Source organism: Urocitellus parryii, chromosome 15, assembly GCF_045843805.1.
Source record: "Urocitellus parryii isolate mUroPar1 chromosome 15, mUroPar1.hap1, whole genome shotgun sequence".
Taxonomy (NCBI): Eukaryota; Metazoa; Chordata; class Mammalia; order Rodentia; family Sciuridae; genus Urocitellus; species Urocitellus parryii.
In genome coordinates, this window is record NC_135545.1 from 42,669,608 (window position 1) to 42,694,876 (window position 25,269).

General features: G+C 50.6%; 4 protein-coding genes across 4 annotated transcripts in view; 1 reads left to right on the plus strand and 3 right to left on the minus strand.

Moving 5' to 3' along the window:
• Window positions 1-12,622, plus strand: part of Pskh1 (protein serine kinase H1) — a 31,561-nt gene extending 18,939 nt beyond the window's left edge. Inside the window, exon 3 of the mRNA XM_026413301.2 lies at window positions 11,626-12,622. Within this exon, the coding sequence (XP_026269086.1) occupies window positions 11,626-11,943 (318 nt within the window). The 3' untranslated portion in view covers window positions 11,944-12,622. The remainder of the gene's footprint in view (window positions 1-11,625) is intronic.
• Window positions 12,623-14,297: 1,675 nt separating this feature from the next.
• On the minus strand, window positions 14,298-16,249 carry Ctrl (chymotrypsin like). Its single transcript, XM_026413308.2, has 7 exons — window positions 16,161-16,249; window positions 15,430-15,533; window positions 15,259-15,338; window positions 15,085-15,166; window positions 14,750-14,930; window positions 14,541-14,674; window positions 14,298-14,459 (listed from the first exon to the last, which is right to left on the minus strand). The coding sequence occupies exons 1-7, from the start codon at window positions 16,213-16,215 to the stop codon at window positions 14,298-14,300; spliced, it is 798 nt and encodes a 265-aa protein (XP_026269093.1). The 5' UTR covers window positions 16,216-16,249.
• Window positions 16,250-17,872: 1,623 nt separating this feature from the next.
• Psmb10 (proteasome 20S subunit beta 10) lies at window positions 17,873-21,789 on the minus strand. Its single transcript, XM_026413313.2, has 9 exons — window positions 21,643-21,789; window positions 20,304-20,359; window positions 20,014-20,101; window positions 19,826-19,923; window positions 19,600-19,740; window positions 19,228-19,343; window positions 19,053-19,111; window positions 18,154-18,305; window positions 17,873-18,035 (listed from the first exon to the last, which is right to left on the minus strand). Exons 1-9 carry the CDS (start codon window positions 21,787-21,789, stop codon window positions 17,924-17,926), a joined length of 969 nt encoding a protein of 322 aa, XP_026269098.2. The 3' UTR covers window positions 17,873-17,923.
• Window positions 21,790-21,926: 137 nt separating this feature from the next.
• On the minus strand, window positions 21,927-25,148 carry Lcat (lecithin-cholesterol acyltransferase). The gene is made up of 6 exons (XM_026413312.2): window positions 24,939-25,148; window positions 24,072-24,228; window positions 23,878-23,993; window positions 23,675-23,770; window positions 23,366-23,590; window positions 21,927-22,524 (listed from the first exon to the last, which is right to left on the minus strand). The coding sequence occupies exons 1-6, from the start codon at window positions 25,090-25,092 to the stop codon at window positions 21,950-21,952; spliced, it is 1,323 nt and encodes a 440-aa protein (XP_026269097.2). The 5' UTR covers window positions 25,093-25,148; the 3' UTR covers window positions 21,927-21,949.
• Window positions 25,149-25,269: the final 121 nt, after the last annotated feature.

The window sequence follows — 25,269 nt, forward strand, 5'->3', positions numbered from 1 at the left end:
CTGGTTGTATTCTAGAAGCTCTAATCTCTTGGAACTCTGCATGGTGCCAGGCTGGTCCTGGTAGCATTTGTCTGCCACCTGGAGCTTGGCTGACCCCGTGAACAGATTCTACCACTCTCTGTGAAGAGCTCTGGCTTTGGAGAGATTTCTGTGGGTGTTTCCAGGGGGAGGTGGCCTCATCAGTAAATCAGGTTCTCAGCACTGGAAATCAATCTGTCTTTTTGTCCTACTGGTCACACACCTGGGAAAAATGCAAGAGGCATGAAGACCCGTTCCCCATGGAGTTAGAGGTTGTCTGGGGAGAGAGAACTGGAATGGGAAACAGCCACAGGACAAGCCTCATTGGCAGGCACATGCCAGTACAGTCTTGGCCTAGAGCCACTGGATCTGGATAGTCTGGAACATGGACTGTGAGACTCAGGTCAAGTGACTGGGCCCTATTCCCTCACTCCAGTCATCTGTCTTATACTATGTGGTAGGGATTTGCCCTCATGAAGTCCTTCTAAGTGAGTAGGGCCCTGCCAGAGAAACCTGTCTGGTTGTTGAGGGGAGGTTGCAAGCAAAGGACTTCCCACTCTGAGCTCAGCAAGGTGTAGAAGGTTGTATTTCCCCACTAAGGAATAGGTTCTATAGAACTTAGTACCTTTGTAGGATACTTTTCCTGTCTCCTGCCCCTTTATGTTGGTTTCTTCTGTACATTAACCCCTGTCTGATATACTTATTCCTTGCATGCTCTGACTGTGCAGCTTCTGTCAGGCTCATGGACTTGAATAGAAGACTTCCTGCAGGAGGTAGGCTCAGACAAGGGGACATTGCTGACTGAGCTTCAGAGTAAGCAGAGATTGTTTGGGGGTATTGGAACAGAAGTGGAAAAAAGCTGGGGGGCAAGCCTGGTGCTTCTAGTGGGAGCCCTATAATGCTGGGAGGAGTCCTGGTTCTTGACAATGAAGGAGAAACACAGAAGAAAGTATGGAAGACAAGCAGGATGCCTCACTGGTGGCTGTTGGGATGATCCCAGCCTGGCTCCTGGGCATTTTGAGGCAGATCAGGGATTCCATGGAGTGGACTCCACATGGTTAAGAAAAGAAAGAGTAGCTGGACATGGTAGTGCACACCTGTAATTCCAGCAACTTGGGAAGCTGAGGCAGGAGGATTGCAAGTTTGAAGCCAGCTTCAGGAACTTAGTAAGACCCAGTCTCAAAATAAAAAATTAAGAAGAGCTGAGGATCTAGCTCAGTAATGTTCCTGGGTGCAATCCCTAGTACCAAAAAGAAAGAAAGAAAGAAGAAGGAGTATGGGGCAGAAGCATGCCATCTATAAGGGTCTCACCTTGACATACCTGATGGGGCACAATGGTGGTGAGGCCCTATGATCCTGACATTTCAGATACTCCAGCCCAAAGCTGAGGTCCAAGTTGTACCCCGCTTGCACACATCATAGGCCCAACATATTTGCTGCATTCACAACTCACAGTGAGTTTTTGATCACATTGTTCTATCTGCTCCCAGTGTCATCCTTAGAAATTTGATTAGCTCTAAAAGATCCAATTCAAAGTTTGCTTCCTTTAGGAATAATGCTGACCACTGCTGTTTGTGTTGTGCTTGCTGAGCACCAGCCATGGGACTGGATGTGCTGCAACCAACATTTCTAATCTTCACAACAGTCTCTCCAGATGCTATGATTCCCCTATTTTACAGCTGAGAAAACTGAGGCTGGTAAGGTTAAGTACCTTGCTGGTGGTCTTAAAGATAGAGGATGGCAGGATTTGAATTCTAGTCAGCTTGGCTTCAGTGTTCTTGACCTTTGCCCCACTGTAGCCTGTTTTCCCTGAGACATCTGCCTTAGTATGTGCTAGGGTCTTGGCTTCAGTGCTTTCTCTGGTCTGTGGACATTCCTCTCCTTCCTATAAGGCCCTTGAGGAATAGTATGTGTATCAGTAACATATGCTCTCCACTGTTCAGGGTTAGCACATGACAGGTACCTGTTTGAGTATTTGCTGGGTTAAACTGGAACATTTATAAGTGATAACTGGTTATATATGTGGGAGGGGAGGGTTCTTTGTTTTGCCTTCTCTTAAGGAAAACACCAGTTGTTGATGATGCCCTAGAAAAGGTCCCAAATGTGATTGCTAGTAGGCAGATGGGGTTGCTCATCAGTAGGGAGTACTTTCTTCTGGGGACTGGTCTCTTGGACATATTAGAGATTCCAATGGCATTGTGCTTAGGGGAATGCTGGCCAGAGATGCCTGTGCCCACAGGCGGAAGGATTTGAAGGCCTCAGGACTCTGTGTGCTCTTCACTTATTAGAGAGTCGGGAATGCAGAAAGAGATCACTTTGAGAGCAGAAATCTGAGTTTTCATCCAATGCCCAAAGGTGCTAGAATGGAGAGGGCATATTGGATGTGATAAAGACACATTACTAAATGTGAGGAAGACATGTGTAGGGTTGAGAGCAGTCTGAAGACATACAGAGCCACCTTGAGAGGTGAGCTTCCTGTTGCAGGAGGCACCAGAAGCTTGGAGGAGCTGTTTCCAAAGGAGTAACACAGAAGATGAGTCACCACTTGTAGACTCATACTGGAAGACTGTTAGGGTCCTCTCATACAAAGCTGCTGTACTTCACTTGACATGAAATGTGACATCCTTAGCCTGATGTCATTGCTTTTGTCAAGCGTTCTATTTCTAGAGGCAGGATGCATGAAGAGGCTCTTGGAGGTTTGATGGCAGAGTGATGCCATCAGCAGCTCTGTCTGTTGCTTTTAGCAGCTTGAATTGACACCCTCCTCTGCTTGGGCAGGCTCTGAGCTGTGGGTGAGCCCAGGTGACTACACCAGGAATAGGTGGGTTTGGGCACAACTTTTACAGAGTTTTGTTCAGGAGAGTGAGTGTTGCTGAGCAGGTGACAAGGTTGGTGGGAGAGGAAGCCCACTCTGCCACTATCTGGGGGATAAAGGGATGATGGGAGGTGGCTTTCCAGGGTGGGATCTCTGGGCTGCCGCCTGGCTATCCATTCCCTTAGAGTTGAAGGGTACTTGAGGGACAGTAAATTGGGTTTCCACCATTAGTTCTGATTGTCCTGCCCTGCAGTAGGATGAGTGCTTGAGGCCAGAGCTGATATTTACTTTTCCCATCTCAGCTCTTTCCTGACCCCTCTGTTTACCTTACTCTTCCCTAATTTTTATTTCTTTTTAAGACACAGGATATGTTGCCCCCAACTCCTGGGCTCAAGTGATCTTCCTGTCTTAGCCTCCCAAATAGCTAGATTCCCTCCTCCCCCTCCTCCTCCTCCTTTTCTTTTTTTTTCTTTCTTTCTTTCTTTTTTTTTTTTTTTTAATATTGGGGATTGAATCCAGGTGCACTTTACCACTGAACTAAATCCTCACTTTTTTAAAAATATTTTTTAGTTGTCAGCATACCTTTATTTATTTATATGTGATGTTGAGAATCGAACCCAGTGCCTCACACATGCTAGGCAAGTGCTCCACCATTGAGCTACAACCCCAAACCTAGCCCCCAGCTCTTTTTATTTTTTTAAGACAGGGTCTTACTAAGTTGCCAGGGCTACCCTTGAACTTGCAGTCCTCCTGCCTCAGCCTCCTGACATCTGAGATTATAGGCATAGGCCACCACATCTAGCTTCCACTTCTTAAAATTGCTTTTTTTAAAAAAATATATTTATTTTGATGTGGTGCTGAGGATCAAACCCAGTGCATCACACATGGGAGGCAAGCGCTCTACCACTGAGCTACAACCCTAGCCCTACTTCTTCTTCTTCTTTTTTTAACAGTATTAGGAATTGAACTCAGGCAAGCTCTTTTTTTAAAAATTTATATATGATAGTGGAATGCATTACAATTCTTATTACACATATAGAGCACAATTTTTCATACCTTTGGTTGTTACAAAGTGTATATACAGGCAAACTTTTTTTTGTTTTTATTTTTTCATTTTGAGATGGTCTTGCTAAGTTGCCCAGAGTGGCCTCAAACTTGCAGTTATCCAGTCTCAGCCTTCTGTGTAGCTGAGTTTACAGGTGTATGCCATCCCATTTGGCTTAAAATGACTCTTTAACACTGAGATGTTGAAGACAAAATGAGATGCAAAGGATGTAGCATATACTGGTGCTCTCTAGGTGACAGGAGTTAGCTGGAGTCTTATCCTCTAGGCATTCTTCTGTCTCTGCTGCCTTGGAGACATACTCCCCAAGAGAGCAGGACCTTCCCTGTGGTGGCAGAACCAGACACCATCCTCCCATGCTGCCACATTTAGCCCTTCCTACAGAAAGGCCTTGCTCTGACCATCTCTAGCAGCTCAACAGCCCAAGTCCGAGCCACTTTTGATCACGGCTGCTTTTCACTCCCAGCCCTCAAGGGGACATCATACTTGTGTGCCAGCTGTCCCCTTCCTCTTCTTCTTATTGTTTATCTCCACCTGGATAGCCCTGCCATCTCACAGGCTCTGTCATTTCCAAGCCCTTGAATTCCTCTAGGAGCTGCCAGGCTGCTGTATTTCCCACATTCTGACCTCTTCAGATTTACTCATGGCCTCCCACACTTGTTTCCTCTGCCACCACTGAGATGAGAGGTAAGTCTCTCCATCAGACGAAATGGTTAATAGTAACCTGGTCCAACCATCTCCACCAGCTTGCCTCTCCAGGCTCTCCGTCCTGTCAGTACTCCCGTCATACAAGGTCACCCCTTTTCATACCTGATGTGTCTCGGTTTGTCTGTTTCTCAGTATGTGTATTGTACCCATAACTGAGCTCCACTCCAGTGTATCATAACTGGCTTGGAACAGAAGGCTAAGTCACTTATCTCTTCACACATACTGCTATCCTGTGTTAATCAGGTGCCAACCCTGAACTGAGTCCTGAGTGTGCAGGGTTCTGCTGACACAGACCTCTAGGGACAGAGACCACATATGGGTGAGATGCTGATTGCCACTAGGGTTCCACACTGCCTCAGAAATTAGAATGGGAAGAAGTTTAAAAACAAAAAAATGATTCTAGACATGGTAGCACAAGCTTGTAATCCCAGCAACTTAGGATGCTGAAGCAGGAGCATCTCAAGATCGAGGCCAACCTCAGCAACTTAATGAAACCCTGTCTCAAGATAAATAGGGCTGGGGCTGGGGATGTGGCTCAAGCGGTAGCGCGCTCACCTGGCATTCGTGCGGCCCGGGTTCGATCCTTAGCACCACATACAAACAAAGATGTTGTGTCCGCCAAAAACTAAAAATAAATATTAAAAAATTAAAAAAAAAAGATAAATAGGGCTGGGGATGTAGCTTAGTGGTAAAACACTCCCTGAATTTGATCCCCAGTACTGAATGAATAAATGAATGAATGAATGAATAAATAAATAAATAAGAATTAAAAAACCAAAGAGCCAGGTTGGGCCTTGGAAACCTTTTGTCTTCAGCAGAAACCTTGAGTGGAGATCACCATTTAGCAGTCTCCTAGACCCAGAATCTTCTATGACATCATTAAAAGACATTGATAGGTTGCTGGCACAGCTGTTGATACCCTCCTGACTCCAAAGTGAGGAAAAAAGCAATCCTTCTCAACTTTTTTTTTTTTTTTTTTGCACAGTACTGGGATTGAACCCAGGGGTACTCTACCACCCAAGGGTACTCTACCACTGAACTATTCCCCACCCCTTTTTATTTTATTTATTTTATTTCTTATTTTGAGATGGGGCATTGCAACTTATCAAGGAAGGCTGGTCTCTAACTTGCGATCTTCCTGCCTTAGCCTCCTGAGTAACTAGGATGTGTTATCATGCCCAGCTTGATTCTTGAGTCATACCCTGTCTTCCTCCTATCCCTCCCTTCACTTCATGAGCTCTGAGCATGAATAGATTGGGGTATATAAGATTGCATTTTGTTATTTATCTCAAGTTTTAGAGCTCAGATTTACTTAACCTTTAAGTTGTCATGCCATTTCTCATTTTTGTGTTTTTACTTTGGGATTTTTGTTTGTTTGTTTGTTTGTTTTGGTATGGGGATTAAACCCAAAGCCTTGTACATGCTAGGGAAGCATTCTACCTCTAAGCCATACCCACAGTCCTGCTTGCTTGGTTATTTATTTGTTTGTTTGTTTATATTACTTACCATCCTGGGATTGAGCCCAGGGGAGCTCTGTGACTGAGCTATAATTCCAGCCCTTTTTAATTTATTATTTTTTTAAATTTTGAGATAGAGTATCAAAAGGGAGGTATGTACCATTGTGTCTAGTTGCCCTGCCTCTTTTAAAAACTCCATTATCTTCCTTCTATTTCTCCCCTTCAGATTCTCCACCTACATCCTTCTCTTTTTTGCTACCCTCCCCTTCTCTGGCACCTGCCTTAGCCCAGGGTGATAGATCTGCCTGGTCTGGAATCCCAGGCACCAGGACAATGGGTATGTTGACCAGAAGAGGAGATGTTGGCTTCAGTGCCACCCTGTCTAACCCTGTTGAAGGGGTTATTCACTGTTAAAGGGGTTAAACATTTCTTCTTGTGGGCAGCTTCAGAGTGTGCTGTTCTTGTTACAACACTCAAGAGTTCTGCTCTCCTTAGTAAATCTGAAACTCTGTTTCCCAGAATTTCCTCTGTGCCCTTTTCACTGCTCTCATTTAGGCCCACGTAAGTACAGAAAGGAGGCCTTTGAGGGTGGCAATACAGGGTCTGAAAATATAAAAATACATCTTGAGACAAAGCTGAAGGAAGAACTGAGTCATGGTAGCAAAGCCTCGCGTCATTCCTCCCCTCCTTCTCCCAGCAGCTCTTTGGTGGGGCTGCCTTCTCTGCCTGAGAGCCTTCCCAGAATCATGGATTGGATAAAGAACCCATAAGGGTCAGGAGGTTAGCTGGAATGTCAGATGGTATGCTGTGTGCCTTGCATGCAGTCAAGAGAGGAAAAATGATGGGGGACTGTGTTCTTATAACCTAGGACATTAGAAACTGGAAGAGACTTAGATTCATTGCATATAGTCCCTTCATGTTAAAACTGAGGAAGTTATGATTTCTCTAAGGTCACCCAGAGAAGATAGAATTAAAATACTGGTTGCTGATTTGCAGTCATTGTTGTCTCCTCCTCCTCCTCCTCCTCCTTCTCTTCCTCTTCCTCCTCTTCCATCATCATCATCAAACATAGGGCCTGGCTTTTGCTAGCCAAGTGCTCTGCCACTCAGCTACATATCCAGGCCACTCCCCCTCTTTTTTATTTTTTTAATTTGAGACACGGTCTCACTTGCTAAATTGCTGAGACTGGCTTCGAACCCGCCATCCTCCTGCCTTAGCCTCCCAAGTCATTGGGATTACAGGCATGTGCCATCATGCCAGGCTTCCTTGGGAAATGTTTTTGCTAGGCCCTTGTGACATCAGAACTAGAGCAAGTGGAAGGGATAGGGAGGAAAAAGGCAAGTCCTCTTAGGTAGAGCAGAATTCCTGTCTGTCTTTCTGCTTTAGGGCCTCTCTTCCAAAGAAAGAGTTGGGCTCCACAATTTGTGTGTGTGTGTGTGTGTGTGTGTGTGTGTGTGTGTGTGTGTGTTACTGGGTATTGAACCCAGGGGCACATAGCTCCTGAGCCACATCCCCCAGCCTCTTTTTGTATTTTATTTTGATACAGGGTCTCACTGAGTTGCTTAGGGCCTCACTAAGTTGCTGAGGCTGGCCTTGACCTTGCAATCTTCCTGCCTCAGCCTCCCTAGCTGCTGGGATTAAAGGCGTGCACTACCCTGAGCTCCACTATTGAAGAGTGACTTTGACCCAGCAGAAGTGGGGGAAGGAGTTTAAGTTGGTGAGGAATTATTCATGGACAGTCCCTCCTCTTTTCTGCAATTGGTTCCTCAGGAATAGGTATCCCAGTTGAAAGGGGCAAGCCTCCTTGGGGACTGGTCTCAGGAGAAAGGCAGTGGCTTAATAGAGTGGAGATGATGTCCCTCCCCCCACAGCCTCTCCACAGGTCTGAACCACTTACCCATACAACTCCAGAGACTTGTGGAGAGTGTAGACTGGCACCCCAGGTATTGAAGCTGTCTTCTGAATCCAGAGTAGACAGAGGCCGGAATGTTTGGAAGCAAAGCCAGCCAACTTTTTTTCTTTCTCTCTTTTTTTAATTAGTGGTATTGGTGATAGAACCCAGGGTACTCTTCCCCTGAGCTACATCCCCAGCCCTTTTTATTTTGAGACAGGGTCTCACTAAGTTGTTTAGGCTGGCCTTGTGATCTTCCTGCCTTGGCCTTCCAAGTACCTGGAATTATAGGTGTGTGCCATTGTCCTGACTCCAACCAACCTCTTATCATTTCCTTCCAGGCCCAGTGCTCCATGTGAGTCCAGAAATAGGTAGAAGCCTCTGGGAGGCTGACCAAGTGATACTTGTGGCTTGTCCCATCTATCAGGCACCTGACACGTACATTTATTATGTCCTGGTCTGGCCCCAAGTATATATATTAAGCTCAAAGTTCTGTCTTTCACCCAGAGGAAGCAGAGTTGTGGAAACTAGAGAACATAACTGTTTATTATTTTCCTTCTTCTCATGCCCAGAATGCTTCTTAATCAGTCAATCATAGGCTGAAGGACACCTAGGCTCCAGAGGCCTGAGCATGTTGGGGGAGCAGGTAGTTGGGCTATGGGTATTGAATTCTTTCTTAGAAGGTATTGGATTGGACTTGAGGCAGAACATGGCTGTGGGTGAGTGTGGAAGGCTTTATTTTTCCTTTCTGAGCCTTGTTTGAGGTCTCAACAAGGCTTCCAGGGACATTATTCTGGAGGTCAACCTAAGCCCCCACTTACGTCAGTGTCAGCAGGCAGTATGGGGACTACCTCCCTGTGTTCAGCCTGCTTGATTACGCTCTGCATGTTCTTGAGTGAACGAGGGGTAGTCTGGTGGTCGTTGGTCAGGATGACTTGAATCATTGGCTTGGGGGATCTTCCCCCTTCCCCCAGTACAGCCACTCCCAGCTCTTCAAAGATGAGGAGCACTGGGATCTGTCAGAAAGGGCTGGGCTGGCCCTCAAACACAAATGAGTCCATCAGCATTCTGTGTACAGCTGCACGTACACAGTAATTGATGAGGCGAGAGTCTGGGGGAACAGGATAGGTGGATCAATTTGGCTCGCTTTGGCACTAACAGGCTGGCTGCCCGACTAGCAGCAGGGGTAGATGCCTGGGGTGAGCCTGTGCCACTCTGGAGATGGAGATGCTTAAGCCCATGGGGCAGGTTTAGTGAGAGGCCCTTCTAAAACTGCACTGGACTGGTTCAAAGCCACAGGGTTCCATGGTTTGGTGGTCTGCAGATGGGAAATAGGGAAGCCTCTGGTCCATCCATGTTCACATTCTTGGCTTGTGAGTCCAGCTTTACCACTGTTCTGTAGAGGAGTTGCCTTTCCATCCAGGTTGGACCACAGGACAGGGGCAGAGGCTGTGTCTTAGCCCTGTTTGGACTAGTCTAAGCTGCCAGCCTTATCCTGTGGCTGTTCCCTTTACAGGCCAGGCTAGGCTACTATGTGTTCCCCAGCAAATTATTTTCTTGGACACCATAAAAGGCTAGTAGGGCAATATGGGGCATTAAGCCCACTGCTTTCCATCTCTTTTTTTTTTTTTTTTTTTAAAGAGAGAGAGAGAGAGAGAGAGAGAGAGAGAGAATTTTCAATATTTATTTTTTTAGTTCTTGGCGGACACAACATCTTTGTTGGTATGTGGTGCTGGGGATCGAACCCGGGCCGCACGCATGCCAGGCGAGCGCACTACCGCTTGAGCCACATCCCCAGCCCCTGCTTTCCATCTCTTAAGTGAGTGACAGGGGCTGCAGTGAGTGTCTGTGGTCTGGATTAGTTGGCCCATAGCAGTGGCTCCTTGTGTTCAGGTAGTAGTAACAATCAGTGGGACTTTCTTGAGCTGTAAGCCAAAAGCTTTTGTGGCAACCATCTGTTGCAGTCAGACAGCAAGGTATCTCTCTGGTCCTTCTATGGCTATATGTCCTTGAGGCCATGACTTTTCTACCAGAATCACTGGAAAGCTGTCCTGATGGTGAGGACAGCCCTGTTAGGTGACTGTTTGGCATTGTGATTTCCCTGTCACTTCCAGTTCAGCTCAAGAAAATTTGATATTTGCCTTCCAAAAGGCAGGTGAGGACAGCAGCTGCAAGCAGCTCAGCCCTTCCACAGAATTCCAGATGGTGTCTTTCTTTTCCTTGCCCCTGTTCAGCAGTGGGAAAGGGATAATAATAGTGCAAGAGGTCCAGGGGGCCAGACTAGGGGTGTCAGTAGTCAATGGGTATGACTGTCTGCTAAACGGTCATGTTGTCACCCCAAAAGTGGGCTTCCACAGATTTCCCTGAGTTCCCTGGAGAGCATGTTCAGGGCTTCTCCAAGATGAAGGGTGCCATGGGGTGGAACAGGCAGACTTCAGTGACAGGAAGGAAAGTTATGGTGCCTCTGGCATCCCAGCAGAGACTCTGCAGTAGGATCAGGAAAGGTCCTAAGGGCTTAGCCACCCATCCCTTGAGGAGCATCAGAGCCCATGCCAGATATGCTCCTAGGAGAGCAAGGACTCAGCCTACCCTCCAGAAGGGGCCCAGGACATATGGGCTCTGCCGACTGAACCCCATGGCTTGGAAGCAGCTTCAGCTGAGGGCACACATCAATCAGTATGTAAGGGTGGTTAACTCACTAAGCCTGTACCTACTGTGTGCCTCCTGTACGCACTGTGCCAAGCACTAGGGCTCAGCACCATCTAATGGGAATAATAAACTTTAATTCACAGTCTTCAAGTTATAGCTAGAATAACAGCCATAAGCACTGAGGGCTCACAGAGTATCTGAGAACCTAAGGATATCATACTGAGAATCTAAGACTCAGCCAATTGAAGACAAGCCAGGCAGGTGGCCCTGAAGTGGACAGGTGCTTGGTGTGTAGCCCTGAGATGAACAGGTGCTCAGTGTGTGGTGTGTGTAGCAAAGCAGTCTTTGTGGAGTTCCTCCCTTTGGACAGAACATAACATTAGGAGGCTGGTGCATAGGAGCCCTTCATGCCTCAGAGAAGTCATGCAAACTAGAGAGTACCCCTGGGTGTCTGGCTTTAAGAGCTCCTGTCAGCTAACTGAGAAATCTAGAAGCTTTGATTTTCCTGTTTTACCCCAAGGCTAAAGGTATGCTTTGGCAGTTGAAAGGAGGTGGGACCCAGGTACTTAAAGGTACCAGGAAGCTCCCCTTTAAATGATCTGTTTTGACCATCCAGGTTGGAGTTTAAGTCTTGTCTAAAGATGTGGTAGAAATGTTTGGGTTGTTCTGTCTGAAGTTTTCCCTGATTATGGTGGTCCTGGGGTAGGTTGAGGGTCTTGTCAGGGGTCACCTCCCTGAGCCAGGCTTTGGGTTCATAGCACTTAGAAATGTTCTCTGGGAAAAAGAATGGGTCCTTTTCCTCTGTCAAGACTCCTCATGATCCAGAGGTCAGCTCCACTCAGAAGCCTAGGTCAGTGTTGGGTGGGTAGGAGAGGCCCAGAATACTACTTGGGAGGATGAAGCATTGCCTCTCCCTAGGAAGTGCAAGGCCTCTGGGCAGGTCCCAGTGTTGTGGTGGCAGCATCATCCAGATGGGAGGGCAGTGTTGGGTACTCTAATTCTAATGCTTATCCTTGGCTTCTAGCCCTGGCCCAGTGTATCCAATCTGGCCAAGGACTTCATTGACCGCCTGCTGACAGTGGACCCTGGAGCCCGTATGACTGCACTACAGGCCCTGAGGCACCCATGGGTGGTGAGCATGGCAGCCTCTTCATCCATGAAGAATCTGCACCGCTCCATCTCCCAGAACCTCCTCAAGCGTGCCTCCTCACGCTGCCAGAGCACCAAGTCGGCCCAGTCCACCCGTTCCAGCCGCTCCACACGTTCCAACAAGTCACGCCGAGTGCGGGAGCGGGAGCTGCGAGAGCTCAACCTCCGCTATCAGCAACAATACAATGGCTGAGCCACCAGCTGTGGCACAAATACGACATGGTCCCAGACTGGCTGGGCTCGGCTGTGCCCTCTGGGCCTGACATCCTCTGTGAAGACAGGCCTCATGGTTAGTGGTATATAGAGAATGTCTGGCCCTGGCCCTTTCTCTGTGCCTTTAGCAGCCCCTGACCTTATCATGGGCCTGGGCCTGGTGTGATGGAGTCGAGGTAGCCCAGGAGGGTCATGACTCCCCTGAAATGGGAGCCTGGCCTGGCACTGATACCCTTTTTGGTGGGTAGCTGCTTTGTGACTTGGGGAAAGGGACAGGACCTGGCCTTCACTGTCTTCCTCATTCTTTGGATCTTTTCCAACTGAAGGGTCCTGCAGTCCTGGGAGTGAAGGGTGTCCTATGGTCCAGGACCCTTTGGAGTAGTTACTTTGGGCACCCCCTGTTTTGCCACAGAACCTTCCTTCCTAGCTCCCCACATTCCATGCCATTCTGATCCTTCAGATTATGCTCCAGTGGCTCGGGAGGTTGAAGCAGAAGGAACATGAGTTCAGAGCCAGCCTTAGCAACTTAACAAGGCCCTAAGCGACTCAGTGAGAACCTGTCTCAAAATATAAAAAAAGGTTGGGGATGTGACTCAGTGGTTGAGTGCCCTGGGTTCAATCCCTAGTACCAAAAAAAAAAAAAAAAAAAAAGATAAAAAGATTATGCTCCAGTGGGAGGCCTGGCTTTGGCCTTAGATAGACTGTAAATCTCCTTGATTGGACCCAAGCAGCCTCTACCTCCCAGCCAAGATCTTCCTTCATGGTGCCACCAGGGACCCCTTCTAACCCAAGTCTTCCAGGACCTCTTGTGTTAGGGCCATGGAATGGACCTTAGCCATTGCTGATGGCCAGCTTGAGTGGGGTCCTCCCCAATATACTCAGTGCCTTTTTTGCAGCACTCACTATTGCCTTCCTCTCCCCCTTAGATGTCTATTTCATTCCCCAGGTGCCTCCTTCCCAACTGTTGGGGTTTAAAGGGAGCCCCACTGCTGCTACCCAGGGGATGGGGGCACCTGGGCCAAGGCAGATGGTTCTCCCTTAGGTTCCCATGGCCATCTCTAATTTCATCCTTTGGTATGATCCATTGCTTCTTCCCTTCAGGTGTCACTGTACCCTCTTCTGCAGCTTCATGAAGGCGCCATCTGGTGTCTAGTCTGGGTATGGGCAGCCTCTGGGTGATGAATGCACACCCATCTTGCATAGATAACCAAAGTCCTCTAAAAGAAAGTGGAAAGGAAGGAACTGCTACATTGAGAGAGGGTTGTGGGCTGCTCAACTCCCCTTCTGCTCAGCTTCTCCCTGGAACTTAGCCATACTGTGTGACCTGCTTCTGAACCCTGGGTGCCTAGGGTAATGACTGATCTTGCTGTGAGAGCTGGCCTTGCCCCACCCACCCTGTGTCAGCTTCCTTTTACAGCATTAACCCTCCAGTCTGGGGCCTGCTGAGTCTCAGGCTGGAGGGAACCCTTGTGGGAAGTGGGTGGGGTTGGCGGGGCTTCTTTTTTAGAGGCCTGAGCCAGAACTGTCCCCATGGCTGTCATGATGTCTACACCAACACAAACCAGGCTGGAACCCAAACCTTCTTCCTCCACAGCTGCTTTCAGTGGGCAGAAAGGGCCAGGGGCCAGCTTTGGCCTTAGTTAGAGCCCCTGCCAGCAGGGAACATTTGACCCCTACTCAGCTCCTCCCTTTGGGCAGCCTTGGGCCAGGCCCTCCTCTCTCTGCACGTGCTGTTTCCAGAGGAAAACCAAAGAGACCACTCTGTGCCAAGTCAACTGTGCCTTACACACCCCTGTCTTCTGTTCTGACTGCCCTCTGGGCAGAAGGCAGTGGAAAGCTCAAGCCCAAGGGCTTCACAAATTCTCCCAGTTCCATAAGTGTTTCTGGGGGCCTGAATCCCTGAGGATTTTTTTCCCCTCTTGCCCAGGGTAGGCCTGAGGGTAGGATAGATGGAGTTTGGAGTTTTGAACCTTTGATAGGCCTTTATGCCATGGACCGTGGATGGAGAATGTGCAGTTATTTATTTTGTGTACTCAGTTTGTAAATGTATCCTCTGTATTCAATAAACAGGCTGCCCTCCCCAAGGAAGGCTGCCCATTCATTCTAAAATCCCTGTGTACTGTGGAACCAAGGGGTTGCCCCTGAGGAGGAGGGATGAGGGCCCCAGCCTGGGCTGGATACTATAGAAAGATCTTTACTCCAGACCTTTCTGTGTCAGAAAGGTGGGGATAGAACTAAAAAGCCTCTCCTTTTCCCTGTGCCAGGAGGACAGACAAGAGGACACAGACTAGAGTCTTTTATTGGATTGAAATGGGGAGGGAGCCTGTGGTAGGCTCAGTTGTAGGCTATGACCTGATTGATCCAAGTGTTGAACTTGCTAACTCGAGTGTACACGGCAGGTGCTTGCACATCACAATTATTGGTACCCCAGGAGACAACACCAATAAGCACCCATGTGTTCCCCTTCTGGCAAACAAGAGGGCCTCCAGAGTCACCCTGAGAGGGAAGAGAAGTCAGTATGACAGGTTGGGGAGGTATGCTGTGGAACAATGCAGAGGACAGAGTGCTTGTGCTCACCTGGCATGAAGAGGCACCTGAGGCACCTGCACAGATCATGGAGTCAGTGATACGTGAGCCCCAGTACTGCCGGCATTGATTCACGGTGACTAGAGGTAGAACCACCTGCTGCAGACGTGCTGGTGTCACATTGCCTGTGGGCCAGGAAGGGATGGTCAGGTTGGTCCAAGATACCTCCCTCTCCTCCTGTTCAGGGCCCAGGTTCCTACCCACGCCACTGAGGCGTCCCCAGCCAGTGGTGACACATGTGAGGCCTTGAGGCAGTGCCTCATTTGAGGAAGCCAGGCAGACTGGTGAGATGTAGGTTGTGTATCGTGCTGGTGAGGCAAGCTTCAAGAGCGTCAGGTCATTGTTCAGAGTGGTGGGGTTCCAGCTTGGGTGTGTAATAGCCTGTGGAGCAGGAAGGGGCCATGTAGGGCTGGGATGGGCACAGGTACCCATCAATGGTGCTGAGATGGATAGGCCAGGACATGCCTGAATTCTTTCCCAGAGGAACCCACCTGTGACCCATTCTTCCTTCCCATGCATGCAGCCAGGCACTTACCTTTGAGATGGATAGTACCTGCACAGGCTCGGTGTTAGAAGATCGGTCGTACTCACCCAGGACAGCAAAGTGGCGCCCAGGACTGCAGTAAGAGATTGGTTGGGCATACGCTGGGAGGGCAGAGCAAGAGAGGGGCAGCCAAGTGGGCAGAGCAGGTGGGGTACAAGTACTCACCTGACATTGCAGTGGGCAGCAGTGACTACCCAGTACTGGTTGATGAGAGAGCCACCACAGAAGTGGAAGCCACTGCCGTCCTGGAGTCAGGGGTCAGAGTTGGAGGTGAACTCAGATTATATGTAGGCATGAAGCACTCAGGACCCTACCCCACCCTCAGGGTGTATATACCTGCAGGGAAACCTGCCAGGGCCAGGAGCCTGGCACAGCATTCTCCCCGTTGACAATCCTCTGGCTGAAGCTCAGTGATGGTTTAATGGCAGGAACTCCACAGCCTGACCATCCGGTTGGTGAGAATCAACACCCCAGCCCACCTCTCCCCACCTGCTTCCCCTGGATGTCCCCAGGCTGTGTGCCCCAGAGAGATCCAAATCAAAAGGAATTGTCACTAGCCCTTCTTCCCCCATCAGCACTTTCTGGGCCTCCAAAGCTATTGTGGTTTACCCTCCATGCAATCAATCTCTATTCTCCCACATCTCTTCAACTTAGTCCCTCCTGTTCTCCAACTCACCCCTGTACTCCAGCCCAGGCTCTTTTTCTCCCTGACCTCTGGTGTAGTCTCCTTCCTGGCCCTCTACCCATCCAGGCCTAAACAGTTCATACCCCTCATGCAGCTTGTGGACTCTTTCTAAACTACACACCCAACTTTCACAGCTCAGCTTCCTAAGCCCTCCCAGGCTTGACTCAAGCTCCTGTCCCATTTGTGAGACCAGCTCCATCCCATTCTTTCCCACTTCTGACCCTGCAGGCCCCTTCCTGCTCCTTTGCCCTGGTCCATTCTTTTTCCTTTGCATACCTGTTCATCTACTTCCCTTCTATCCAGCCTGGTTCCTGGACTGGTGCTGGGATTCTGGGTTGCCCCAAACTGGGCAACCAGTCAAGGCTGCTCCTGGCCCACTTACCCCAGGAGAAGCCAAAGAGGATCAAGCCGAGGGTCAGCCTGAGCAGTCGCATCATGGTAGGTGTGAGGTTGAGAACTAGGCCCAGCTTTATTTATGGGTATCTTTGTCCTTGGGCCAAAGTCCTAGGCCTGAGACCAGGCCAGCTGTGCAGGCTCAGCTCACTCCCATGCTCTATTTAGGCCAAGGTCCCCTGACCCAGGCCTGGACTTATCAGAGAGACCCCCAGGTGTGAGGTTCTCACCTCCACCTCCCAAAGCCTGGCCTCTGATTGGCTGCCTGAAGCACCACAAGCATTGGGCACGGGTACAAGGACATATGGTGAAACCAGATCTATAGTGTCAACCTGGTGGCCAGGACCAGGGAAGCCTCCCATAGCTATCAGGAGACTAGGCTTTCAGAGAAGGCTGCTCAGAATCCAGGAGTGTTCTGAGTGGAGGAGGGAATGGTCAGCTGTGGCCAGCTTTCCTAGGGAAGACTAAGGAAGGAGGTTCTGGGGGTTGCTAGTCCTAAAAGACATCCTCTCAGGGATTCCTCATCCATTTGGAACAGGAGTCAAATGGTGACTCTCCCACCAGCATGAGATGGAGTGGGACACAAACCCTCATGTGTATGACTCTGAACTCCATATTCTTATTAAATATAAGCTGAATCCTTGGTAACTAGCAAACCCTGGACTGAGGTTGTAGCTAGAAGGGTGATAGCAAACAAATCTCTGACACTTCCAGGTACTGGGGCTGTCATGGGAAAACCCTGGAGTCTACATCCCATTTGTTACTGAGTTCCAGGCTAAGTGTGAACTCATGGAGAGAAGACTCCCCTGTGTGGAGTTGCAACAGGTTAAGTTGGCTGGTTTCCTTCTAGGGATGTGAGGGTTTTGACTGACTCATTTTGACCTCAGACCAAAAATAAGGAAATGGGTGGATAGAGGGATGGATGGATAAGAAGATACAGACAGAAAATACAACAAAATATGAATTATTAAATCTGTGGTAGGTATATGGGTATTCAGTGGGTATATGGGTATTCAGTGAAAATTGAAACTTCTTCATTTAAGGGGTGTGTCAAGTGCAAGGCTAAGGAACACTTGATGAGAGCTTGCCTCTGGAGGGAGTTGATCCTATATCAGCACTTATAGCCCTCATTGGGCCCAGGGTGGATCTGACTAAGACATGTGGGCTTTGTCCTGTTTCACTGATGAGCCAGGGAAAGGCTCTGGGTAGTGTTGTGATGAGGTCTTATGGGTTTTACAACGTTCCCCAGGGGCACCAGGCACAGTGGTGTACATCTATAATCCAGTGACTCAGGAGGCTGATGGAAGAAGATCACAAGTTTGAGGCCAGCTTAGTGAGACCTTGTCTCAAAATAAGAAAGGGCTGGGGATGAAGCTCAGTGGTACAGTGTTCCTAGGTTCAATCCCCAGTAGAAGAGAGGGCAAAATCAAGGCAGGAGTGGTGGGGGAGCTTCTGTGGTGTGGACTAAGAAGGAAAATTAGAAGGAAGAAAGGATGGAAGCTTTCTCCTCAAGGCTGCAATGTTGGCCAGGGCTGGGGTTCTGGAAAAATAGATGCCTGAGGTGATGGGTGATAAGGCCAGGCACTGGAGCTGTGGGAGGTAGTGGCTCCTAAAGGGATATCTTAGCCAGATCCCTGCTGGCTTCCCGTCCTGCTCCACCCAAGAAGACACAGCCATCTGTTTAGTCTGTATAGATGTTTTTATTTTCTGGGTTTATTCCCCCTTGTTCTTAGCTGTAAACCCCAGACAACTTCACTCCACCTCCATGGCCTGCACAGTTTCTTCTAGGAGCTCCAAGTTCAATGACTTCACTGTCTGGGTCAGAATGGCTGTGGTTCCAGGTGCAAAGCGGTAGCCATCAGGCCTGGGAGGGAGGAGGTAAAGCCTCTGAGCATGTGGCTTGTCCTCTTCTTGCAGCCCCCTTTTTCCATACCCTGCTACTGCCCAATCCTCCCCTGTGGCCCCACCTTCCCTGCTCCTACCTCTTTATAGGCTCTGTGGGCGAGCTCAGTGTCTGCAGCAGCTGGGCACCTGATGCGGTGATCACACATGCATCCACGCTGCCCCCAGAGCCCAAGTCACCCAGGATTCCTGCGGTAATAGCTTCCACCAGCAGCCCCTGTGCAGCCTCCAGCTATGGTGATACGTTTGTGAGGTTTAGTGGACCCTCTGGTGTTACTTCAGGCTCCAGCCCAGGGACTTTGTTAGATTTGAAGTCCAGACCAGATCATTTGTGCACACCCAACCTCCCCTCTCTTTCTTTTTTTAAAAAAGATTTTATTTATTTTTTAGTTTTCAGCAGACACAACATCTTTGTATGTGGTGCTGAGGATCGAACCCGGGCCGCACACACCCCAGGCGAGCGCGCTACCACTTGAGCCACATCCCCAGCCCTCCCCTCTCTTTCTTTACCCCACACTCCTATTCTTTGGCCTCTGCCTCCCTCTCTCCAAGACCCATGAACCCTCCACCCACTGTCCTCCTCTGCACAAACTTCTGAATTGCCTGCACTTTTAGCCCTTTTCCAGGCTGTCCACCCACCCAATGTTCACCCCCAGTCCTATGACTCACAGAGTTTCCCTCTGGGCCTTAGCCGCCTCTGAAGTGACAGTTACCCACTTCTATCCCACTCAAGTCCAGACTTCAGACCTCAAACAGGACCCTACCAGGTTTTCCTCTTCCCTTGGCTCCTAATGATTCTCCCAGCAGTCCAAACTTTGGTACCGTCAGGACCACACTTCTCCACCTTCACTCGGTCTCTCCTCAGTCCTTGCCTCCTCTGAGAAATCCTTCCCCGACTTCTATACTGGGCCAGGTTCCCTCTGGTCCCTGGGTGTACTTCCCACTAGGGACCACGTAGGGGAGTACAGAGATCGCTTACCGTCATGTTTGGCTGGAACCGGTCCTCCAGCACCGCCAGGGCACCGTCCTGCCCGGAGCCTGGAGGTGGAAGGGGCATCTGAGTGAAATCTGCTGTGGTCACCCCATCCAGGGACAAATGTGAGGCCAAGCTCGCAGAGGTGGGAGATTCGTGAGGAAGGGGCAGAAGCACTCACCCAGAGCAGTAAAGGGCAGTCGGCTGTAGGAACCGTGGGGGTGCACGCCATAGAGTTGTGGTCCGGTCAAGTCTACTCCGCCCACGATCAGCGATGCGCCCACGTGTCCCCGGTACCTGTTCGCCAATAGGTCTGATCAGCCGCATGCAAACGGGCTCCAGGGCCCACCCCTATTGACACCGCCATTGAATCTGACCCCGCCCCCCGAGACCTGTGTGGCCTGGCATTCCGCGGCTGACAGCGCCCCTTGTGGCCCAGATTCTGGAGGGCCAGTTTCTTCCGGCCTCCCTGCACTTCTCAGCCCCACCCTTTCTCCCTTCCCTCCTTCGGTCAGCCAGTTCTTCCCGCAACCTCCTCGTCCCGCCCCCGCACCGGAATAGCGTCTGGCGTAGGAGGCGAGTGACCGTGGCCACGCGAGGCTCGCGTCCAGTGGACATTGCGTGTAGCTCCATGTTGGATGCAGCCATCCGTGTAGTCATTTCGGCGTCTGCGGCTACTCCAGCCCCACAGCAGCTGAGGGCAAAGGAAGGGGAGGGTCAGTGTGGAAGAGCGAAGAGCTGTTTTCTTGCATGCGGGAACTGGGCTGAGGGAGTCTCACTAGATTTTGGGGGCAATGAAGTGGATCTTCTCGCAATTCTTGTCTGCCACGACTGAATCGTTAGTGGCCCTCGTATCCGCGCCCAGGATGACCCCGTCCTGCGGGGAAGAACGTCGTGCCTCAGTGCCCACCTGTTCTCTATCCGGGTTGTCCCTCAACCCACCCCTTAGTCACACTCCCGTGCTCACTCGGAATACAAGGCCTGCGATGGTGGTGCCGGTCTTGCGTGCATGAGGGACCCGAAGCCCGGGAAGGACACGTTCCAAGGATGCGTTTCTGGAAATAGAGGGGAGTGGCCTGGGTTTGGGTTCCAGTCCCAATGCCCCATCCCATCTTCCTGCCCGTGCTGGTCTTGCGCATCTCCCTGGGTAAACCAGGACCTAATCTCCCAACTCACGCTCCCCAACCCCCACCTCCTCCCGGAAAAAAAGGCTCACAAGGAAGCACAGGCCTCTTGGGACTAAGCCTCCCTATTCACCTCTGGCAGTTCTCGAAGGAGAAGCCCCCTCGGGGCTCCTGCGCGGACTTCAGCATCTAGGAGCAGGCAGGGAGAATTGGGATCAGGAGTTGATGGATCGGTTAGATGAATGGGGCCAAGGAGAGTAGAAAGGCCTCAGCCTCTGCTGCTGTGGAGCTCCACTGCTGAAGCTGACACTTCCCGCTTTCGCTTTTGCCTCTACCCTCCTAAAGAAGCCTCTGGCCTCTTTCTGCATATTTTCTTTCACTTTCACCTTCACTTCTGGTCCTAGGTAGCTTGGGAAGGATAGGGCGTCCCTTTCCAGTCCTTTGGTGCTGCTCCTTGGATCCTCTATTCCAACAGAGGGCAGCCCTTCCCCTTTGGTCATTAACTCCTCCACCCTCTTCCAATCTGATACCCCCAGCAATCTTACTCTAACTCTACACTAGCTTCAGGTGCCAGTGCCCTAAAGCTGTCAAAGCCAGGGCCAGGTCTCAGTTAATAGATCAGACCCCCCCCCCCCCTAACTTTTGTCTTTTGTCAACTTTCTTCTCCCAGTTTCTGCCTCTTTTGCTGTCTTTGCCTCCTGGAAGCCTCAAACATGAAGTCTTAATCCTCAGCTACAGTGATGCTGGTCCTCCCATCTCTCTCAAGAGGGTCAGTGTGGGTTGTGGTTGTAGCTCTGTGGTAGAGAGCTTGCCTAGCATGGACTGCAGCTCCAAAAAAAAAAAAAAAAAAGTGGTAGGTCACTGTGGCTATCCATTTAGTTGCGTGGAGTCATACTGGGCTCCACCCATGGCCAAGCCTTGTTATTTCACCCCCCACTTTTTATTATACATATCTTTAATCACTAGACTCAGCTAGCTAGCATCCTCTCTAATTACCCCACAAATCTCTCTCCTCCTTCAGGCTATACTCTAGCCTGTACGACAGGGGTCTTTTCTAGCTTGGAATTGTTTCTCTGTTAAAATCCTTCAGCAACTGCACAGTGCTTTTAAAGTGGTTCATATTACCCTTCTCAGCTCTCTGACCTGTAGGCACCATCCTCTGGGATGCTTTCCTGACTCACAGGGCTCAGTCTCTTGCTGCTGCCAACTCTCCCAGGCTTTTGGTTATACTAAAAATTGGGCTGAAAGTGTTCGGTAGAGCCCTTGCCTAATGTGTAACACCCTGGGTTTTCCCCACAACATCACACACAAAAACGTGTTCAGTGAAATGATCTGATTAATAGCTGTCACTTCAGCACATTTTTTTGGTGTTTGGGATTGAATCCAGGGCCTTATATTACTACTAAACTGCACTCCTCAGCCCCCAGATTCTGAACTCTTGTACATTTTCCATCTACCCCACACTCATCTACCCTTTTGGAGCTGGGAGGGATAGATGAAGTCATCCTCTCCCTGTACATCCATTCTATAGCTGCAAGTACAGCTGACTGCAGTTCCCACGCACAACACAAAGGCAGGTAAGGGCCTGAACAGCTCAACCAGAATAGTAAGCTGCACATCTCAGTGTTCAGTTCAGCTTCAGATCTTAGCAGAGCCCATCTTGCCTCATGCTCCACTGAGCACTGGTCTGTGGCTAGTGATGCATGAATCCTCTTGTGGGGACCCTCGTAGTGCCTCCCCTTCAAGCCACAGCATACAGGGCTACAGCAGCAAAAGTTTTTATTCAGGGGGCAGGGGCTCTGGGCTGGCAGTCAGGGGTGCAGGGTTGCCATGGCGGTAGGCACCCAGCAGGATGGCATTGATGTGCTCTAGTGTCTGGTTGCTAAAGACCATGTTGAGGTGCTGTGTCCCGTGCAGGGGCAGCAGGTGTACAGGCTGCGGTTGGCGGCCCTGCCAATGGCCACAGAGCTCAGTGCTTCGTGTGGCAACTGTGTCATCACCGTCCTCATAGAGCACATTCACAGGGTCCGTGTAGGGGAAGCCATGGTCATAGATGTAGGTGTGGGGCGTGGGCAGGCCCACACCATACAGACAGTATACTTCCACACCAGGTGCTGGGAGTCCTGCTAGCAGGTCACGTGACTGTAGCCACATGTACCAGCCTTCCTCAAAGCGCAGGTCTGCAAAGAAGCGTTGGAAGTCACGGCCTGTGTAGTTGAAGCTTGGCGTGGAAATAAATACATGATCCTCAGGCCACACATGGCGGGAGGGAAACATCCAAGGGGAAGTTGTTGTTATGCGCTGCTCCTCTCTCAGCTTGATGCTGGACATGAGTGGGATACCCTGGTTGTCACCTGTGGACAAGGAGCAAGGTGCAATAGGAAGCTAGGCCTGGCTACCTCTGGCCCACAATTTGCCCCCAGTCTAAGCCCAGCAGTTTGTTCAAGCTTGCTCCTGCCCCATCCAGACCTGGACTTCTAGCCATAGAGTAGGCCTGATGGTACCTCTAAGACAGTTGAGGGCCTCAAAAGGGTGGGGGAACTTTCTGAAGTTGGGGTGTATGGGGTGTTGGCTAGTCTCCCTCAGGCCCCAAGTAGGGTTCATGCTGCACAGCAATCACCAGATTGTGTTCTGGGAAAGATGAAATAAGATGGTGCCTGTTTTGCCCTTCAGTGATGTAATCAGATGAGTGTCTCCTTCAGTAGACTGAGTGTCTAGGGAGAAGGCCACACCTGTCAATGCCCAGCACACAGTTAGTTCTCAACAAGTAGGAGTTGTATTAGCTCTGGGTCCTTGAGCTACTCCTCAGGGAAGAGCAGGAAAGGGCTCCTAGGTCTGGCCCTAGCTGTGGTAGATCTGTCTTCAATAAGGTAGATCCTTAGGCACAGAGGCTCCAGGAAGCAGAAGGTAGTTGAAAGTTGGGCAGGCCCTAGGGTCATGACAAGATAGACACCTTGGGTTGAATCAAATTGCTGGAGTTCACCTTCCTGTTTACTTCCACCTTGTCAACACCGGCACAGACTCTGGAAGGAATCATCCTAATAATGGTCCTGCCAAGGTCACTGTTTTCAAAGGACTAAAGAAAGCATGGCCCACGGGCAACAGACAATACTTCTAGGTGCCAACATGAGCAGAGCTGGAGGAAGGTCAGCTCTGTTCCACCCCACCTCCTACAGGATACAGAAGCGTTCTCACCTGAGGCCAAGACCAGCATGGGCTTGATAGAGCCACCCCAGGGAGCCCCAAGAGAGATGAAACCATCAATGAAGCGGTCTTTCCAGGACTGAGGTTGACGTAGCAAGAAATAAAGCAAGTGCAGGCAGCCAAGGCTGTGCCCAATGAGGAAGACGGGCTTCCCGTAAGCGGCGTGCATCTCTTCTACCAGCCCAGCCAGCTTCTGGTAGTACTCCTCTTGCTGGCCTGAAGGTGGGTGGATGGGTCAGGGCAGTTGGGATCAGGGGCCACACCTGCCCAGCCCTAAGCCCATCAGTAGCAGACACTTACTGGGCTCCAGCCGCCAGTCATAGGGGGCAGCCCGCACTGTCTCATCCCGCACGTACCCGTTGTTGACCAGATTCTGTACCAGTGTATGCATATAACCTGTGGGGAAGCAGCAGCATTGGGGGGGCTCTGCTGTGACACCTGTGACCCAGCCATACTGGCCCACCACAGTCTGGAGCTCCTGGCCTTTCTTCCAGTACACACACCTGCTAGCTTGTTGCTGTCCAGGTACTCAACAGAGTAGGTCTTGCCAAAGCCAGGGACACGGATCTGTACACCAGGGGCATTGGATACACGTCCAGAGCTGCGGTTGTAGACAACCCTGAGGGAAGTGGGGACATTCAGCAGTCTGTAGCCAAGGGGCAGTGTTTATAAGCTAGGCAGAGGGCAAGGCACATACCTGGTGTTATCAATCCAGCAGTCCACTCCAAGGGGTAGAAACATATTGAGATCCAGCCAGATGGTAAAGAAGTCCTCCGTCTTGCGGTAGCACATCCAATTCACCACATCCGGTTTATCCAGCTTGGCTTCAAGCTGATTCCCCAGGCAGCCAGGCACTGCAGGCACCAGCTCTCACTCTGGACTCCTTGACTCCCCCCCCAACCATCCCCAGACCAACCCCACCCCTATCTCCCACATCCTCTACCTCCAGGGACCAATGACACTTATCATCAGCTGATCACACACATCCCCACTTTACCCCCAGCAGCCCAAAGCACAGACTCCCCCCAGGTAGGGAAGATGCAGGAGCCAAGGCCACTGACCCCTGCCCCTGCCAAGTAAACATCCAGCCTGGCTTTCCATTATTGCCAAAGTCCAAGGTGAGAATTCAGTGGGGAGGGGCGGGGGCTGGGGGCTGGGGGCTGGGCCTAGAGTAGTGGGCAGGCCTTCAGGGACTTCTCCTTTTCTCCTACCCTGGGCTGGGCATCTTGTCCTTGGTAGGATAGGGGCTAAGGAAGGAGTGGTGGGGCCTGACCCAGGCTCTAGTGTGGCTGTAGCTGACCACGCCTTGTAATGTTCCGGCCAAGATTTCAGTCCCCCCACAGCTCCGCCCCTACCTCCAAGTAAATAACTCAGAGACAGGGAACACTGTGGTGGGGAAGGGGAAGAAATTCTCTGCAGGACAAGCCTTTGGCCCCTCCCCATGCTGAGGAAGGTATCAGGGCTAATGCAGGGGCAGAAGGGCCTTGGCATTGTCTGCTGCCAGGGTTTGGGGCCCAGGCTTCCCATGCTGGCCTAGTGCATCAAGGGCCTGACGGGGGCTTACCGAGGATGACGGGCCGAGTGTGGTTACTGAGCTCAGCCTTGGGCGTGGTGTGCGGGGGGAAGAGCACATTGAGGAGCCAGAAGGGGGTGGCAGGGGGGAGCAGCAGCCCCAGCAGCAGCAGTACCCACTGCCATGGGGAGACGGGCGGCCCCATTCCAGCCCAGTGCCTACTGCCAGATGAGGCAGTGCTGGGCAGGCCTTATCTGGTATGTGGGTGGGAGGGGCCCAGGGCTTGTGGGAGGGACAGCCTGGCCAATGGGGGTGGCCAGTGATTGCTATTGCTGGGAAGAGCCCTAGCCTCAGGGAGCCAGATCTGGGCTTGGGTTCATTT